Here is an 18,245-nt window from a genome sequence, read left to right on the forward strand (position 1 = left end):
ACAAGATTGATATGAAGATAATTTAAAGGACAGAGAGAGTCACAGGTCTATTTAACCTGAGCCTAAATCTAGGAGCCTAATCCTAATCTTTAGGAATATTATTTACATGTATTTGTTTATTTTTGATTTCAGTGATAATGATTGCATAAGTTATGCCACAACGCTTTTCTTCCATTCCGATCAGTCATAAACATCTGGATGTTTTAATAATTCATTATTTGGGGCAATTTGATACATCAAGTTAGCATTGGTATCAAACCACTAAAAGAGATTTCTCCAAATCTGGCAAGAACGAAAGGTGCTGTTATTAACGGCTAATTACTGATCTATGAATCATCACTCTCCCAAATGACATTAATGTAACCGCTAGTTGCAAACCTCTTCATACATAATTTATGAAAGCATCCTTGATTACTGTAATGCAACAAAGACAATGAAGGGACAGGTCTTAAATCTTTTTTATGCATTCTAACTGACTGGTGCAATTTCCACTTACATTTCTAGTAAAAACATGCATTTAAGTGTTTTCCTCTAACTACAGCACGTCATTATTTAAAATTAATGAATAGTGTACTGATTGTCTTAGTCCCTTCCTTTTAAATCGATAAGGAGAGTATTTCACCCGGCGGTGATTTATATTCAGCTTTGCTGTGATCAGCAGCAGTTAGCTGTTGTTTCAATTGAGTGCAGCATCTCTGCCTGTGCACCTTCATAATGAGCAGCTGTAGCTCCTGTCTGAGCCGCTTAATCAGCCACCGAGGCTCACCACCCTTCACTCGGTGCTCCAGCACCGCGGCCAGTTGGACAGCGACCATACAGCCTCCTCAGCATCACCGGGGCTCCGCCAATCAGAGCGCAGCTCGGGGCAGATTAACCCAAACAGCCCTAGTGCTGCTCTGTAGTAGAAGCCCCAGAAACAAGCATTTGATCCTCGTGGACTCAGTCCTGGCAGATAGAAAATTAACTGTTTAGTCAACCCGATCTGATATTAGAAGAGATTTATAATTTCTTTAAATAATTAGAAAAAAAAGGCGGATCGGGAGGAGGATGGATGCTTGCTCAATAATAGGAGAAAGCACGGACGCGATAGTAATGGTTGATTCTCCTGTAGATGAAAAGGAAATTCGGGAGGCTTGCAAAAGGTGGGTTGTTGTTTTTTTTTCTTTCTTGTTTGTGGAAACGTCCAAAAGCTTACTGTGTAACTTGATCAGTGGCGATAATGAATGGATGTTAAAAGCAGACATGAAGGTGTGTGTGTGTTTTTTTACCCCCCTGGCTGCTGCTAGTTTCGCTGAATGGTGGGTTACTGAACCCAGCTGTTTCTGCTGTAGACAGTGGGAACAGTACATGACAGGATTCCTGCTGCTGCTGTTGTTGTTCTTGTGTTTCAACATTACTACAACAACATATATGCTGCTGTCTTAGTTTTAAGAATTTATATTGAATCACTGCGTTTTCAGTGATAGCACACTCTATATAAGTGCTTTATGATACTCAGAGCTAGTACCCTGAGTGCCTACTTTAATTTACCACCATACAAAAGACCGTTCCCTTTCTGCTTCTGACAGATTTGCAGGATTCAGTGAGCAGCTCATAAATAGTTGGCTGGAGCTCTTTGAGATCTGTTCAGTGTCATCCTGCTGCTTTAGTCAAACTGGTTCTTTGGGTCACTGATGTCACCCTGTCACTCACTTTGTTCTCAGCCTATAAAAAAATCTAATGGATAAGAGGCTTCAAACATGAAAGCAGGGCTGGAAACAGTTGAGACCTGTCACCCTTCAGCTCAGCAACAGGTCACATTATTAGTATTATTATTATTATTTTTTCTCTCTCCATGAACACTCCTCACTTGGCTTTGTCACCTATACACAGAGACAGAGTATCACATATTTTTTACTCTAATGACACCTCAGGCTTTTAAAGGTTAACAGTCAGCACTCTGCATACAGAGTGTGCTTTTGCGCAGTTCTTCAGCGTGTCTATATGCGTGATTGTCAGGTTAAGAAATTTTGAGAGACATGACATTGACTGACATCCAGACAGTTGATGCACGAAGCGTGCTGTAGACAAGAAAACAGACAAAGATCTAAAGGGAAATGTTTGGAGAGAGAGACAGAAAGTACAGCTGACAGCCTTTAAGCCTTAGAGATATTCTGGTTCCTCCCGGGGCCACCTTTGAACAACTTTAAGGTGATTTTATACACTCAGTTTCCAACTCAATATCACACACTCAGCAGTCGTATGAAGTACTGTACCGAAGCGCAAACCTGATTTGTGCTTCTTTTCCACTTCATTCAGAGGGTGAAACATTACAATTTCAACTCTACTTTTTTAAAAATTAACATGATAAATTAGAAGCTTGAAAAATTAATAAACTCTAATTTAAACTATTCATTCATATGTCATTGTAATGCAAGTCTAATAACAGCCCTGAAATACCCAGCACCTTCCTCAAGTCACAGTTATCAGTTTTTGCTGAAACTGCTTGGTGCTGGCTGTATTTTCAGATGAGTCTGAGATGTAATAATGAGAGGGGTTTCTAATAATTAATGACATGGTCTAGCATCACTGATTATTTATAGTTGTTATATGAGACTTCATTATTTTAAGAGGACTAATAATCTGGCAACAGAGTGTGTGCACAGTGAAAAACGAGCAGCTTTTGTTTCAGCTGTACACGCTGCTGTTCTGATGTAAACTCTGATTTATGAGGTCATTTTGATTTCAGCACACGCTGCCAGTTTCCCATTTTTGTCCTAGGTGTCAGGAGTAGCTTGGTGACACCTTTTTGGATGTATTTTTGTATTCGTCCACTGAATTATTGATAAGCTCCAGAATTGAGTTCCTTTGTTTGTGTGTTTGCCTAGGTTGGCCGGCTCTGTGGAAACCATTAAGATGAAAAATCAGGGTCAAACACTGATATACCACACCCTGTGGTCAAGAGGCAGCCAGGCAGTGTCTCCTAGTATCTTTAATTATATTCCTGTATCAGTTCTAAGCTGTAGTGAAACACTGGATGGACTGAGTTTCTTATGATTGCAGTGAAAATGGTCATATACTAATTTGGAGTGTTTACACTCTGAAGTAGCTTAATTTTGTTTGTTTATTCACTCACGTCAGCGTCTAAATAGGTCAAACTAGTAGATGAACAAATGCTTTGCCATTAAGAGCTTCTGAGGACTTTGCGGGGTATTTATTATTTAGGTCATAACACAATTTTATTGTAACATGAAGACAAAACTCTGAGGTTTTCTTCTTCACTTGGCTCCACTAATAAACTCCATAATCCCTCTGCTTATGTTTACCAATTCAGCAGACTGCTCATCATCATTTGTTCTCCTTATTACGGGATGCAAATAAAACCTTGTGAGGTCAATTAAGCTCTGTTGACTTACTCTGTCGCCATGGTGATTAGGCAGGAAGTGTGGTTGCATCCAGTCTTGCATGGAAAACAAGCATGTGGTTGACTTTAAGGACCTCATGCCCCCTTTCCTGAGCTACAGCCAGAGAAATACACAGGTATCCTGTTAGGTCTCTTTATTTTCTGTTGTTTTTATGTAATGTAATTTTGGGGGTAGAAAGTGAAATAAAACTAAATGAATGAAGGATTTTAAGGACATGTGATAGAGAAGGAATCAAATATAAAACAAGAGTCTACAGCCACACTGTTGTAATTAGTTTAGTTGTTGTTTTTTGTGAACACTGTCTTTATATTTCATGATAATCCATAGAATAACACAGAGCATTAGTGCAGGCAGGCTATAAGGTCAAGCACAGCCAGGAATCCCATTACAAGCCACTTTGCAACCCACTTTTTTCCTAGTTACTCCTTTTTAACATGAGTCTAAGTTAATCCCTATCATCTCTGTCATTGTCCATTGTCATTACAGCCTGCTCTGTTCTGCTTTGCTTTGTAGTCAGGCCTTGCTGCTGGGGAGGTCCCAGATTAGAACCATGATGCCCAATAAAAATAGAAATGGAAATTAAAAAAAAAAAAGTGGCTTAAGTGAATGTCATTGAAAAAAAGTCAAAGGATCACTGAAGTCAGTAGGACTCATCTTCAGGGAACTAAACAAGCGGTCATGTGAGCCTTTCCATAACTGTGTGGGCTAAAGTGGTGGATGCAATAAACCGACACTGCTATCCACAGAAGAATGCTTTTAACATGACCAAAGACAGATGGTTTTCACGAGAGCTGCAAAATATATTAGAAAAATATAAAAACAACTACTGAATGCTGCCGTTAGCCATGAACCATCACTCAGTCTTGTCTTGCGTGCCATCCTAAATAACCACCTACCCCAATGATGGTGACATGAAGTGAAAAAAGTCTCACTCTCTCGCTTATTCTCGATTCCTCCTCCTTCCTCCTACCTTCCGTTTTAATTGGCCCTTCTTCCTTCCAGTAGCTACAGCATGTTATCCTAGAAATCCATTCCTTACCTCATTAGCTCAGCTGGGCTGCTCAATTCGCCGTTGAAAATCAGATGAAGTAAGGCCAAGAAGTGCATTCAAGAAACTGAGATGTCAGTCACTGTTTACAAGCTGAACTTTTGCACCTTCATTTGAAAAGAGCTGCTGTTTCTTTCACTGCTACCACTGTCAATCATATCCTCTCTCCTGTTAATATATTTCCATATTTTTATATTTTCATTGACTTCCTCTTCTCCCCATCCGACTCTCTCCTTAGTGAGATCCCGACGGTTTCTCTGTGCCCCCCTGACAGCTCTGCTGAGGCCCAGTTGACTGTCATCCAACCTGAAGGGGAGCTATGTGACAGCTGCAGCAGCCTTGGCAGACCCTCTTCTTCCTTTCAGCTCTACCACCAAGTATACCTTAGCATATATAGGGATGCATTAAATAAGGTGGTGGATTTGGGAGGCAGTGACATAAACAGTCATATTGTTATCTTCCTTCCTCCTTTAGGTTCCCCAGAGTCCCCAGCTTCTAAAATGTCCACACTGCAGTCACTGTGGGCCAATCAAATCAAATGCCTGCCACAGCTGTCATTCAAACACCAGCGTTCCTAATGCTGAAGGAGGAATTGTTGTAAAAGTGGGACACAGCTGCGGTTCTGCCCATCAGTCATCCTGCCATGGACCGGTGAGATGTCACTGGCTGCACGGGTCAAATGAAGGCGGGACACAGAAACCAAAGCAGCAACATGTGGTGACAGTAAGGTGTGTTTTGGAAAATATACTTTGGCTTTTTTTTTTGGCTGTTTTACCTGAAAGTAGATACTACAAAAGCAAAAGTCTTTGTCTGCATTTCATTTTTTTGTGTGTGTATTCAACGAACTGGATAATTAGTGAGCTTCAGTGGTGCTAACAGTCGGATTTGATTACATTAAAGAAAAAAAAAAGTCAGATCAGCTGTTTCATCCCTTTTCGGCTTGCTTGTGCTTGGCCATAGCTTCATACTTAATACATGTCTCAACTACCTTGTGAGCAGAGGTCAAAAGTCAAATTTATTTAAATGGCACATTTAAAACAATAGAGTTGACCGAAGTGCTGTACATTAAAAGCATGTCCCAAGAAAACTACACTGAAATCCAGAAAAAATTGAAAGCAATACACAACATTAAAGGACAATAAATAAAATAAGATAACAATAAAATGAAATCAAAATAAAAACAGACCATAAAATGCAATCCTTTAAGTGGATGTCACACTGCCAAGGAGAATAAATGCGTTTATAATAAAGATTTAAATGTGTACCGCCTGAGCTGTGTGGATATGAAGATAGGTAGATTATCCCATAGATGTGTTGCTGATTCTGCAAAAGCTCGATCACCTCTCTGTTTTAATCTGGTTTTAGGCTTGCGTAAGAGCTGCTGGTTAGATGAGGTCAGAGCTCTTATAGAAGAAAATGAATCAACAAATTTGCTTGTTTTTTTCCCACATGTGCACAGAGTCATTATAATGATAATAACTGATTTTTTGTTACTGATAACAGTTTTCTTTTGTGAACAGGGATGGGGGACTGTACTGTATCCTTAGAAAGTAAGTGTGAAAACCCTTTTTTACCTCAAAAGCCCCAAAGTACTGCAGGTCTCTCTTAATTTCATCATGATGATTCTCTTTTCTTCAGCGACACAGCCTGATTCTTTTGCGGTATTTTATTTAACAGTTATTCCCAGGTGATAGTGGACTATCCGTTGGCGGTTCTGATTGGTTGTGCTGTGCTGTTGCTGGGATGCTCACTGGCTGCATTCTTGATTGGCCCACTGCCAGACTTCTCTGACCCATTACTGGTTAGTCTCAAATACATGTGCACACTCACACATTTTAATATTCATTAAATGCATTCCCTAGCTCCAACTACTTAAACCTATTTCTGACCTTAGCCTAAAATCTTAACTCTTTAAAATAAGTTTGAACCCATGGGGAGGAGGATTTTTATTCTCATTGGGATGCAGAGTTCACAAAGGAAACATACTAACATACCACAGAATGCAAAAATGTGACTTATTTATAGCATGCATTCTAAACACATGAAACATGGACACATATATAATCACGTTTTGGTTATATGGAGTGATTTGTGTAACACTTTATTAGCTACAGCTGATTTCTAGAGGACATTGTAGTCTCCGGATGCAGTTAGCCCTTTGTTTCCCACGATTTCATGCTGTTGGTCACCAGTTTTCTTTGCTCGCATTGGTAGTGTCCTCAAAATTGAAATAAGTTTAGCACAAGACCTGCTAACTTTAGAGTACTAAAGTTACGTCTCTCATTACTTCAAGTTGATGAATTTAACTGATGAATTTAACTTCATGATCTATGCCTTCCACATTGCTAGAAGTCTCTTCCCGAGTGTACATCCTTTATGTCAAAATGTAGTCTAATTCCAATCTTCAAAAAGCAGTCTGGTCCCTATGTTCAGAGAAGGCCCCCATGGTTTGCTGTACAATTGGTTTAAAGTCCCCACTGGGCCATAAAAACAAGAACACACAAGTCTGTACACACACAAGCAATCTTCAAATTTTAATCCTAATTTTCACTTGCTGCAGCACATGTATCTCTACTGTCAGGTTCTGTTAAATCAACAACACAAACATCCTTCACCACCTTAGGCTGAGTGTGGTTAATTACTGTTCTGCTAATGACTCATGATTTCAGCCATATCCTTTTAGTTCAGTCTAATCTCAGATTCAATGAGCCGCGCTGAATTAGATCACACTTGCTGTCATCTTAATTAAATACACCTTCTCACCTTTGAGATGCATGTTTACAGGATAAACACTGATTAAGAAATCATTCTCAAGCCTCAACAAGCGAATCACAACAATGAATCATGAACGGCAAAGCTAAAAACAATTTACATAAGAAAAGAAGTACGATTATGCCAATGATAAGAGTGCTGCTTTCTTTTTATAAACACCACTCAGTAAAAATATAAGCAAATACAGGCTGTGTATATACATTTTTATTAGACAGCATTTAATTTGCTTGATGCTGATTATATCAGTGGATGTATTGTGTTAAATGGTAACAGCATCTATACTGTCTTTCACTGTGATGTCTGCTTGTGTTTGAAAGTGCTCTCTTTCTACAGGGCTTTCAGCCGCGAGGAACATACATCGGAGTTCGCATGTCGAGCTTGTCCAAGCTGCAGGAGAACACTGGCCCTGGGAAAAAACTGTCTCTTTTACCACAGCAGCTCAGTAAAAGGTCAGCAGAAGGTTTTAGTAGAGTGAAGCACAGACTGCACCACTGACAGATGCACAGATGTGCTGCTGTAGAAATGGATTTGAGCAACCTGAAGACTGATAAAATATTATTATAATTACTTGCAGTAAAAGCTTTGGCAATAATGACTGTATGCAGACACACTACATACAGTCATTACAAAAAGAATGCACACCCTCTTTCAAGTTCTGGTTTCTGTATTGGGAAATAATAAAACAATAATTAATTTGGGCCTTACTAAGTTCTCAAATTATTTAAACAACCTCAGATGAACAAGACACATGACATTTTACACCCTGTCATCATTTATTAAACATAAACCTGCCATTAAGCCATTAAGCAGAAGCAGTACGTGAAAAGTACCGTAAAGGTGTACTGATGTGAAGTGACAGATTAAATATTTTAATTCAACATGCTGTAAGAATATACTGATATAATAGTATCAACATAGTTTAAAATTCCCTCTGCCTCCATGTGATTTCTTGACTGCATATCACACTTACAGTCGCAGTTGTGCTGGATCCTTAAGGTAGAGTACAACCTGAACAGTGTGTAACACAGGGCTAACACAGAGTGGTAGACAACCATTCACACTCTCACAGCTACCTCTTATGGAAGTTTATGGAAAACAAATCCAAGACAGAGGAAGACTGAATGTTGGACTTTAACTGAATCCTAACTTTGCAGTATTCCCACTGAATGTCTAAATAAGCAGCATGAATAATAATGGAAAAAAAAAAAAACAGGCGGTGTCTATTGTGCTTATCCCAAGTGCTAAAAAATTATTGCAAATTAAAAAATGTTCAAATCAAAATGCTAAAAAAAAGCATCTGTCTGGTTTTATGTGTGTTAGATTTGGAGGAGCTATCGGCAGAGAAAGTAGCAGTGGCCATGACACCTCTAAAGCTCGAATGAAAAGGATGCTGGCCAGGGACTCCACTCTAGACACCTTCCTCTGCGATTCTCCAGGTGAGAAAACACTGATCAGTTTAAGCTTTTCAATAAAATAAACTTTTAAGTATTTAAAACGTAAACGAATGAAATCTCGTTGTTTTCACACTGTAGAGCTACAAGGGTTAAGATTAATATGTATCTCTGCTGGCCATGACATACTTAAAGTTAGAAAATTAAAAGGAGATAACTATGCATGTGTGAATGCAGCCGATTCATTTCAATTTAATCCAACTCTATAAACTGTATTTAAAAACTATGAATGTTGGGAAAAACACTGGAGCTTAGTAAAGAGTCATTAGCGGTCTCTGCAAACTTAGAATGAAAGCACAACATAAAAGTGACCACTTAAATACAAGTTCACAAAGAAAAGTTGCAGATCAAAGAAGTTTTTTGAGAGCTTTTCTTTGGGAATGGTATTCCTGATTTTCTTCTTTAAGCTCTGCTTTGATATAGTCTTCTGTTAGATCAAAGACTTCTTTTTAAAATACGGAAAGCTCCCTAAATAGATTTATTAGCAATCCCAGGCCCTGAGGTTTGCATTTTATTGAAGTTGGCTAATTTCTATTCACATCCAACACGGACGCCAGGATAAAACACACAAAATATGTAGTTTGCTTGCTTTCATCCTTATGGATTCATACCTCAGAGCCCTTGACAAGGGTCTGCAAACATTCTGAGTATTTCTGACCACCCCTGTGAACTGAGGAATCACAGCTGGTCATCTTGTTCCTGTATGGTGACTCCATCTGTCTCTCTCCACACAGGCGAGCGTTTTGCCCAGCTGGTGTTTCGATCAGAAAACTCAGCCAGTCTCTGGAGTCTGAAGGCGATCCACGCCATGTGTGAGATGGAACAATCCAGGGTTCGTCATGTTCTACTCACTCCTTTCTGTCAACTTTGCTGAAACCTTTAGTCATCGTCTCCTCTCTCTCACTTTTTCAGTTTAATACAGTGGCTGTGTTCCACATTTTAATCCATCTCCTCCAATAAAAATCACTCTACATCATCTTGTGTGAAATTAGTTCTTTTTTTTTATGAAATAGCTTTAAATCTGGGCATGCATTCAAAAAACCCTTTGCCTCCTCTGAAACAGATTCGCTCCCAGGCCCAGTTCCAGGACCTGTGCCAGCAGCATGTGAGGGTGAAGGCTGAGGGAATGTCCAAAAGCGGCTGTTGTCCAAGCTGGTCTCTGGGGAATTACTTGGCAGTCCTTACTAATGCCTCCCGCTGCCTCAGCCTCACCTCACAGCAAGTACTGAAGCTTTCTTCTCATTTTCAAAATTATAAAACAAAACAAAATAAAACAGGCAAAGGGATATCAGCTCATCAGACTAGTCCTTTTTATTTTGTAAATTGTACTTTGTAGGAGCATGTCTTGTCACGTTCAAGAAGACATTTGAAAACCTGATCTTGTCCTCAGAGTTGTTTGGTAAAGTAACCCAAGCAAAAAGTTGACCATTACAAGCTTTTAACTGCACCTACAGTCATAATGAGCAAAAACCAAATTAAACCATGTTCAGTTTAAATATACTGTGTGTGAAATCTCACCACTACATGTCAGTAGATTGCAATCAAGTGCATAATCGTAGCTACGGAGGCCACTGCAGGGCAAACAACTCTGGCTGCTGTTCGTCTGTAGTGAGTGTAGTCAGTCAGTCGACTGTTGTCCAACTGAGGACATCAGCTGGTAAAGCATTATTATGCAGATATCCCTGTGACGTGGCATTTAATTTTCTTTCAGAAAGAAAATGTGCTTATTTTACAAAAGGTTAAAGGAGCATGGATACGAGTGAGCAATGCAAACTCAGTAAGCACTTAATTATACCTCAGTTCTGTTGTATTATCTTGTGGTTTTATTTTCCATTGTCTTTCTCTCATACCAGGTTTCTGAGTCTCTGAACCTTCTGCGGAAATGTGCGCCATACTATCATGAAGGACATCTAGTTGAAGCCTGTGCCCAGAGACCCAAACATGGCAGCTGTTCCTCGGTTCCCTCCCGCTGCAAACAATCCCGCGTGGTGTTCCAAATCCTGCACTTTCTGGTTGACAAAGACTTTCTTGGACCGCAAACTGTTGAATACCAAATTCCCACACTGAAGTACAGTCTTCTTTTCCTACCTGTAGACAAAGGAGAACATATGATGGAGATATACATGAATAGCCTTGAAGGCAGGGATCTAACCTACAATAACACGACTATTACTGGCATAGACTTTGGCATTAAGCAGGCTCTGTTTGAGTATTACCTGACAAGAGATTCAGTTTACCCTGTCCTAGCTGTTGTATCACTTCTGTTCACTATGGCTCTATACCTCCACTCGCTCTTCATAGTAGCGCTATCTGTAATAGCAATCACCGGCTCCCTTCTAACATCCTATTTTTTCTACAAAGTAGCATTTCGTCTGACTTTCTTTCCTCTGGTCAACCTGTCAGCAGCTCTTATTCTCTTGGGAAGCTGCTCCAATCAGGTTTTCATCTTTACTGACTTTTGGAATCTGCAGCTATCCCAAAATCCTTCAGCTTCCCTGGAAAAGAGAGTAAACAGAGCTTTGCAGGAAGTTGGCTATTTGATTTTAGCATCAGGGCTGACCTCCAGTGCAGCTTTCTTCTCTGGTTATCTCAGCAGCATCACAGCAATCAGATGCTTCTCCATTTATCTCGGAACTGCCTCTTTAATCAGCTCCCTCTTGGCATTGGTGTGGCTGCCGTGTTCGTTCATTCTGCGTGAGCGCTACACAAAAATGTCCTCTGCATCTGCGGCAGTGCAAGGATGGAACCCCTGCTGCTCCAAAAGCACTGGTGGCTTTTGGGACACGAGTTCACGCAAGAGATGCCTCTTCAGCCTTGGGCAGAAGCTGAGAGAATTAAATCGTGGTCTCACTGACACCTCCAATTTATTATTTCTGAAAATCCTGCCCTGTGGAGTTGTAAAGTTTAGATACATTTGGGTTTGCTTGTTTGCAGTGCTTGCTGCCGGAGGCATGTACATGTCATGCATAGACCCGGGCATGAAGCTGCCAGCTCTTGAGAGCAGGGTCACCCAACTGTTCCGCTCCAGTCACCCATTTGAGCGATATGACGCAGAGTACCGTCACATGTTCATGTTTGAGAGGCAGAGAAATGGAGAGGATAAGCCTGTTACGTTGATGCTTGTTTGGGGCATCAAACCGACTGACAATGGAGACCACTTTAACCCAAGAAGCAATGGCTCTGTAGTTCTTGACCCTGACTTTAACATGAGCCGACCTGATGCTCAGGTTTGGTTGCGGGAGCTGTGTGGACGGGTTCAGAACCAAAGCTTTTACTCTTCTTCATCACCTGAAGATAAATATGGAATGACAGATAATATCTGCCTCGTGGAGCAGCTAATACACTGGATATCTGTCAGGAGGTGCTCAGAGAGCGATGATGCCCTTCATTTCTGCTGTAATGACATCCCATTCCCCTACCCTCCCAGCGTTTTTGAGAACTGCCTAAGCATGATGCTGGCAGAGAGGTATGCCGAGAGCCATCTGGCACACAGCGGAGGGGTGTACTTCCAGCCAGATGGTAGGGTTGCTGCCCTCGTGCTGGCATTCAAAACTACATACTTCTACAGCTTCAACTTTAGCAGAACCAGTGTTTTTTACAGAGAAATCCTGACATGGTTTAGCAGAGAGATATCAGGAGCACCACAAGGGCTGGAGAACGGCTGGTTCATCAGTCAGCTGTCTCTTTTTGACCTGCAGCAGTCTTTAAGCTCAGAGACTCTAGTAGTAGCCGGTTTTTCAGTAGCACTCACATGTGCTTTGCTTCTTTTAACCACATGGAATATTCCACTGAGCATATATGGAACAATAGCCGTAGGAGGCAGTGTGTTTGTCACTGTCGGCCTCCTTGTTCTTCTTGAATGGCAGCTGTGTGGCACGGAGGCTCTGTTTTTATCATCTGCCGCAGGGCTCTCAGTCGATTTTATTGCCAACTATTGCATATCCTACAGCTTCGCTCCACATTCAGATAAAATTGGGAAAGTAGCACACGCCACTAAAAGGATGGGATGTCCTGTAGCAATAGTTTCTGGTGCTTTTTTCTTCATAGGGATCATCATGTTACCTGCCACGGCCTTGTTCTTCAGAAAGCTTGGGATTTTTCTGTTTTTGGTCAAATGTGTAGCGTGTGGATTTGCAACCTTCTTTTTCCAGTCCCTGTGCTGTTTTTGTGGACCCCAGAAAAACTGTGGAATGATCACGCTGCCATGTTTTTCCGACCAAACGGACGGTATGCTTTCTTCTTGTTCTGAGCCTGGCTCTTTGTCGACTTCTGCGGCTAACGGGGCATTTGGTAAATCTAGAGTGAGGAGGAGTTACGACAAAGAAGCAGGTGGTTATCTCTATCCCAACCATCGTCAGCACAGGCAGAAACAGACTGCAGGAAGTGGCTGTGGGAATCGAGGGCCCGAGCAGTACGAGTTGCAGCCATTGGCCTATCGCCTGAGTGACAGCTTTGAGAACAGCACCTGCACCAGTAAACTGTCAAACCGGCCCTCTGTGCTTTCTGATGAGATTGAGTACTGTGAGGGAGATGTGGCAAGGAATACCATGGATGGGGAGAGTGAGGAGACATGTAGCCATCAACAGAAAATCTGCCAACCACCACCAGCCGTCCAGACCTCATCTCCTTACAAAGAAAACACTCTATGCCCACCAGGCCTGGCTGAAGAAGATGTAGCTAAAGACAAGTTGCTGTGTAAAACCTGCAGGAGTCAGTCTGTCAGGGTGAAACACTGGAGCAATACATCATCCTCATCGTCAAGCATGGAAGAGACCATCATCAGCCACACACTGGAGACTACTGACCAGTCATCACTCTGCAAGGATGAAAATACCTTAGGGGAGAGGTGCTGTCACCCTCATCGCTCACATAAAGGACATCACCTCTCCCTGTCTCAGAGCTCCTGTGAGGGTCTGGAGGAGTCCTGCGAAACGTGCCTCAGTGACATCGAACCAGGATCTTCGAACACACAGCAGCAAGAAGGAGAGGCAGAGGTCCACTTACAGCCAGGACACCTTAATGGGAGGAGAGATGCACTTCGTCTCTCACTGAAAGAAATCGTTTATGAGACTTGTGGCAAGGGTCGCACCAGCCACAGCGAGGAAGTGGTGATTTTACCCAACAGTAAGCCAGACTTACCAGATGTTTGGATAAAGAGAGACGGACAGCGGGAAGATACTTGTTAAAGAAAGCTGGTGAAAATCTTGAAAACACTGTGGATCTGACTCTTAATTTATACATATAAAAAAATAAAAAACAAAACAACTGAACTTATACAATCACAGTTGATAGAAAAGGAGCATACATTGTTACATTTGTATATTACACAAAGGAAATACAAGCCAACTGCAAATGTAACACGACAGCATGTTTGTCCAGTGTTGTTTCATCGTTTGTTACAAATGAGGTCAGAGCATGAGCGTGTCTTCAGCTAAAGGTTAAAACTGAAAGCATGACAGCAAAAGATGAAGCTTTCTATCCAGCCAGTTTTGCACAAATGCCACATTTGAATATTAACTGCAGCTCGTCATCGACACAGAAACTATCCGAGTGCTGCACCTGCTGCCTGCAGAACTTACTTTGTGCCTGGAACTTTTTAACTTCTGAACCTGGACGCTCTGCACAGACTGGGTTTCTCCAAGCTGAGATTGACCCCTATGAGCCATATGCACTCATAGATTTAAATGTGAGATATAGAGAGACAGAGCTGCGTGGGGTGTGCCTGCGCGCAAAGCCGCAAACAGTTTATGAGCATGACTCAAGCATTATCACGTTTAGAGAAGCAGACAACTGTCACCCGGCAGCAAGTCAGTGGGTTCTGCACTCTGTGGGGATAACATGTATAGTATGTCTTTTGTGATGATAATGTAGAGAATCACTAACCTACAGTTCGCAGTGTGTATCATGTGTGGTGTCTTGGCTTGCTTTTAATGTTTCACTTTCAAATTAACGGTCATGCTGTTTATTCTAGTGTCAGTGCCAAAACAATGTAATGTTCACTCGTGCTGATTTCCAAGGGGCAAAGTGGTGTCTAACAGACTTAACACTAAAGTTTATACACTTAAGGTGCATACTATTCAGGATCCACAGATGTCAGTGTAAGCCTTAGCAGAATTAGGAGGAGCTTGAATTTCTGTTTTAAATGCCGTAATTGTACCATCACAAGCAGCTGCATCAACAGTCAATTTTCCATACAGATCTTGCTGCAGTGTTAAGAGAAGCTCCTGACAGGCGACCTTTATCCACACTGCAAAGCATTTAACAGTATTTATGACATGAACGGCATGTGTCAAATGTCTTTCAAACGGTTGTTTCAAAGCAGCTGAAATTTTGTGATGTGCAAAAAAAACAAAGTGTCCTAAGAGTAAAATTTGATATGTTTATGGTCCTTTATATGTATAAAACAAAGAGGTGTTGAAGGTGCAGTGGCTGTGATTCAGAGAGGACCTAAAGAAGAAAGATTTGCCATAAAATGTGCCTATGAGCGAGGTTATTTTCAAGACTTTTCATTGCAGAAGTGTTTTTGTCACTTGATATCTTGACTGTATAATCAAACATCTTTAACCAGCCTTCACTTTGGGTCACTCAGCAGAATAACCTTGCCTTATAGACAAAGGTAATCAATCACAGGCTTTCTATAAACAAAAAGATAAAGGTCACCACCACTCTTATTTATAGATGTCAATGTTGATTTTTCACAAAAATGAAATAAAACATTTTATTTTCCTGCAGACTGGCTTTCGATTTATTTCAAATGTTTGCTGTGGTACAAGACAGATTACAGACTTTGTGGATAATATTAAATTAAAATAGACCTCAAGGTGAAATGAGAACCACTCCAATCTTAACTTATATTTGCTTTCAAAGCAGCAAAACATTTTTGTTTTTGGTTCTAAATCAAAAAAATTAAAAACCAAAATCTCTTTGAGGACTAATGATTGTCTGAAGATTAAATGTCAAAGCCGTCAGCAGCGTTCAACTGGTCTGTTCTAATCTGCCTCCACCCAGTCCTCTTTTGCCCAATCAGGTAATTGTGTGGAATATTCGAAGTCAGGTCCTTTATAGCGTAAAGCGTGAAGATACATGATGAGTTCCTTCTCTGTGGGGTCCGGTCGCACTAGTTTACATTCACTACATAGGTGGTCTGGAGGAGTTTTCTGACTAGAATCGTTTGCCCCAGTTTCATTTCCATCTGATTTGACTGGTTGAGGGTTCTGACAGTCTTTAACTGTGTTGTTGTCATTTACTGCCTCAATGCAATCTAACTTCTTGTCACTGCCACAAGCATCTACCTGTACTGGACAACTTTCTCTGCTTTTGTCAGATTCAGCAGTTCCAGCTGATTTGTCCATTTTCTCAGAGGCTTTATTTTTGTCTGCCTTGTGTGCAATGCCAATGCAGTCATCTGCAATATCCAGCATGTTAAAATTTTCCTGAGAGCGATGTTCTTCTACCAGCGCCTGCAGAAGCTCTTCATCACTCTTCCCCACAAGTCCCCCCTTCCCTCTGTAAGGACCCCAGGCTGATGACCCATAGACGGGATCATTAAGGATGGGAAAACCCAGGTACTGAAGGTGGACCCTGATCTGGTGTGTGCGACCAGTAAGGGGCAAACAGCGGACCACACTTGTTTTTCCGTTAAAGCTAAGCCTCTGGAAGACGGTCCGGCACTCCTTTCCTTTTGGGTCAACACGACAGAGGCCGATTTTGAAAGAAACAACCAGGATGGGTTCTTCACAGATCACCTCATCCTCTGGAAACTCCCCCTCCACTCGGCAGACATACTCCTTTTCAAGCTGAAAAAGAAGATGTAAGGAACTTGTGGAGAAGTTTTGAAAACCCACTCACACAAAAGTGCAAAACATGCTCAACATACCTGTCTGTCTCTCACCATCTGGTCCAGTTTCTTAGAGGTCTCGAGCGTCCTGGCAAACAGCAAGACTCCAGAGGTGAGCCTGTCCAGCCTGTGGACTGTATGCAGCTCAGAGATGCCAAACTCCTTCCCCAGAATGAAAATCACCGTGTTGTGGCGGAATCGGCCACAAGGGTGCACAGGGATGGAGGCAGGCTTATCGACCACAAGCACTTCGCCATCATCTACCAGAATCTCCAGCGGTGTGCCGACTACGGGGGGCTCGTGGCGGTGTACAGTGTTCCTCAAGTGATCATTATTCTGTGCATGGTGAGGGAAAAGTTAAGTGTTTGCCCACCTCAAACAAGGCCATCCAATACCATCAGGTGACTTTTAGAAATCAGAGTATCAAGATTTGGATAGCTACCAATTTATTGACATGAAGGGTTGTTCTTTACAGCTACCACATGTCAAGTATTTGATCCTTTCAATGCAAGCTACAATATAGAACAAAAGTAATCAGATTTTACTGACTGATCATTTGGCAACATGAATTTTGTGAATAATGTAGCCTAAGTCAATGCCTTGTATTAGTATCCCACAGCTAACTAGATCCCGTTTACCTCCCTCTATAGGGGTTATACTATGGACTCATGAGACTTACCCTGAGCACCACAGATAGATCCCCCACAGGTGTCTCGTTGAGGCGGATGCGACCCTCTTTAGCGGCCTTCTGATAATACTCAATGGACTCAGCTCTGAACTCATTCTTAAACACATCCAAAAGGCTCTTTCCAATCCACCGACCTTTGCAGTAGGTCTTAAAGTCAAAGTAATACGGATAGACTTTACGAAGCCCAGCCTCGAAGTAGTATGACGTCTCGTTGAAATGCTCTTGGCTAAAGCTCACACCTGGGTTGCGTTTCTGCGGTGGGGGGATGTATCTCTCGCCTGGACGGAGCTTCTTCCCACCGGCTCCTCTCCGTCTCTTACCTCTGCCGCTTGTCTCCGGGTCGTCCGTGTCGTCGTTTTTGCGTTTGCCGGTTTCTGACGCCTCTACCGCCGTAGTTTGCTCCACGGGCACCGGCGTGTTTACATTTCCCGGTGTTCCAGACTCAATACCCGCCTGCTCCATAGTCCAGCTGCTCTTTCTACACTGTGGAGAATTAAGACAACTCAGAAACTGATTCGCTGTCTCGCAGGCCGAAACAAAATAAACTCCGCGACAATGAACGTCACACTGACTCAGAAAGAAAGATAATAAGCTTCCAAACGGCACCCTCACGTGCATCGCTCGTTAGCTAGAGGTCCTTCTCGCCACACGCGCGCGCCGTGATGACGTTTGTAGTCCAATCGGCGCTCCCTGAAGTTTAAACCAAACTATCAAACCCAATCCTGCATCCCATTTTGCACTTAACTATTAAAAGTAGACTGTTTGTGTTGTTATTTATGTGTTTTAATCTATTATTTTTGTCATGAAATGTATTTATTTTGTTACAAATTAAGTTCTATTCACACAAAATATAAATTACAGTATGTTTGTGTTTGTTCATGATCATGTTTTTATGCTCTAGTCCTTGTAGCTTCTCATACCAATTCCCTTAATACCTCTTTGTGCCAAAGTGATTTTCGATGTTTTGATGTGGTTTTTTAATGTATAATGTTTGCCTATATTTAATAGACTGTAATCAAATACATTTATCAAATAGATTTATGAA

The 18,245-nt window shown here is 41.6% G+C and overlaps 2 protein-coding genes across 2 annotated transcripts; one reads left to right on the forward strand and one right to left on the reverse strand.

Moving 5' to 3' along the window:
- Positions 1-939: 939 nt before the first annotated feature.
- disp2 (dispatched RND transporter family member 2) lies at positions 940-15,399 on the forward strand. Its single transcript, XM_063497356.1, has 10 exons — positions 940-1,142; positions 4,691-4,829; positions 4,927-5,180; positions 5,973-6,002; positions 6,130-6,253; positions 7,558-7,673; positions 8,545-8,660; positions 9,410-9,507; positions 9,739-9,897; positions 10,529-15,399. The coding sequence occupies exons 1-10, from the start codon at positions 1,048-1,050 to the stop codon at positions 13,859-13,861; spliced, it is 4,464 nt and encodes a 1,487-aa protein (XP_063353426.1). The 5' UTR covers positions 940-1,047; the 3' UTR covers positions 13,862-15,399.
- rpusd2 (RNA pseudouridine synthase domain containing 2) lies at positions 15,394-17,982 on the reverse strand. The gene is made up of 3 exons (XM_063497357.1): positions 17,192-17,982; positions 16,552-16,848; positions 15,394-16,471 (listed from the first exon to the last, which is right to left on the reverse strand). The coding sequence occupies exons 1-3, from the start codon at positions 17,816-17,818 to the stop codon at positions 15,665-15,667; spliced, it is 1,731 nt and encodes a 576-aa protein (XP_063353427.1). The 5' UTR covers positions 17,819-17,982; the 3' UTR covers positions 15,394-15,664.
- Between the last annotated feature and the right edge of the window lie 263 nt (positions 17,983-18,245).

The sequence above is a fragment of the Pelmatolapia mariae genome, linkage group LG16_19 (genome assembly GCF_036321145.2).
Source record: "Pelmatolapia mariae isolate MD_Pm_ZW linkage group LG16_19, Pm_UMD_F_2, whole genome shotgun sequence".
Lineage (NCBI taxonomy): Eukaryota > Metazoa > Chordata > Actinopteri > Cichliformes > Cichlidae > Pelmatolapia > Pelmatolapia mariae.

Coding starts and splice junctions, on each gene's coding strand:
- rpusd2 (XM_063497357.1), bottom strand. CDS start 17,818: ATGCACGTGAGGGTGCCGTTTGGAAGCTTATTATCTTTCTTTCTGAGT. Junction 16,849..17,191: donor ATCTATCTGTGGTGCTCAGG/GTAAGTCTCATG, acceptor CACCATGCACAG/AATAATGATCACTTGAGGAA. Junction 16,472..16,551: donor AGATGGTGAGAGACAGACAG/GTATGTTGAGCA, acceptor CTTCTTTTTCAG/CTTGAAAAGGAGTATGTCTG.
- disp2 (XM_063497356.1), top strand. CDS start 1,048: ATGGATGCTTGCTCAATAATAGGAGAAAGCACGGACGCGATAGTAATG. Junction 1,143..4,690: donor ATTCGGGAGGCTTGCAAAAG/GTGGGTTGTTGT, acceptor CTCTCTCCTTAG/TGAGATCCCGACGGTTTCTC. Junction 7,674..8,544: donor CCACAGCAGCTCAGTAAAAG/GTCAGCAGAAGG, acceptor TATGTGTGTTAG/ATTTGGAGGAGCTATCGGCA.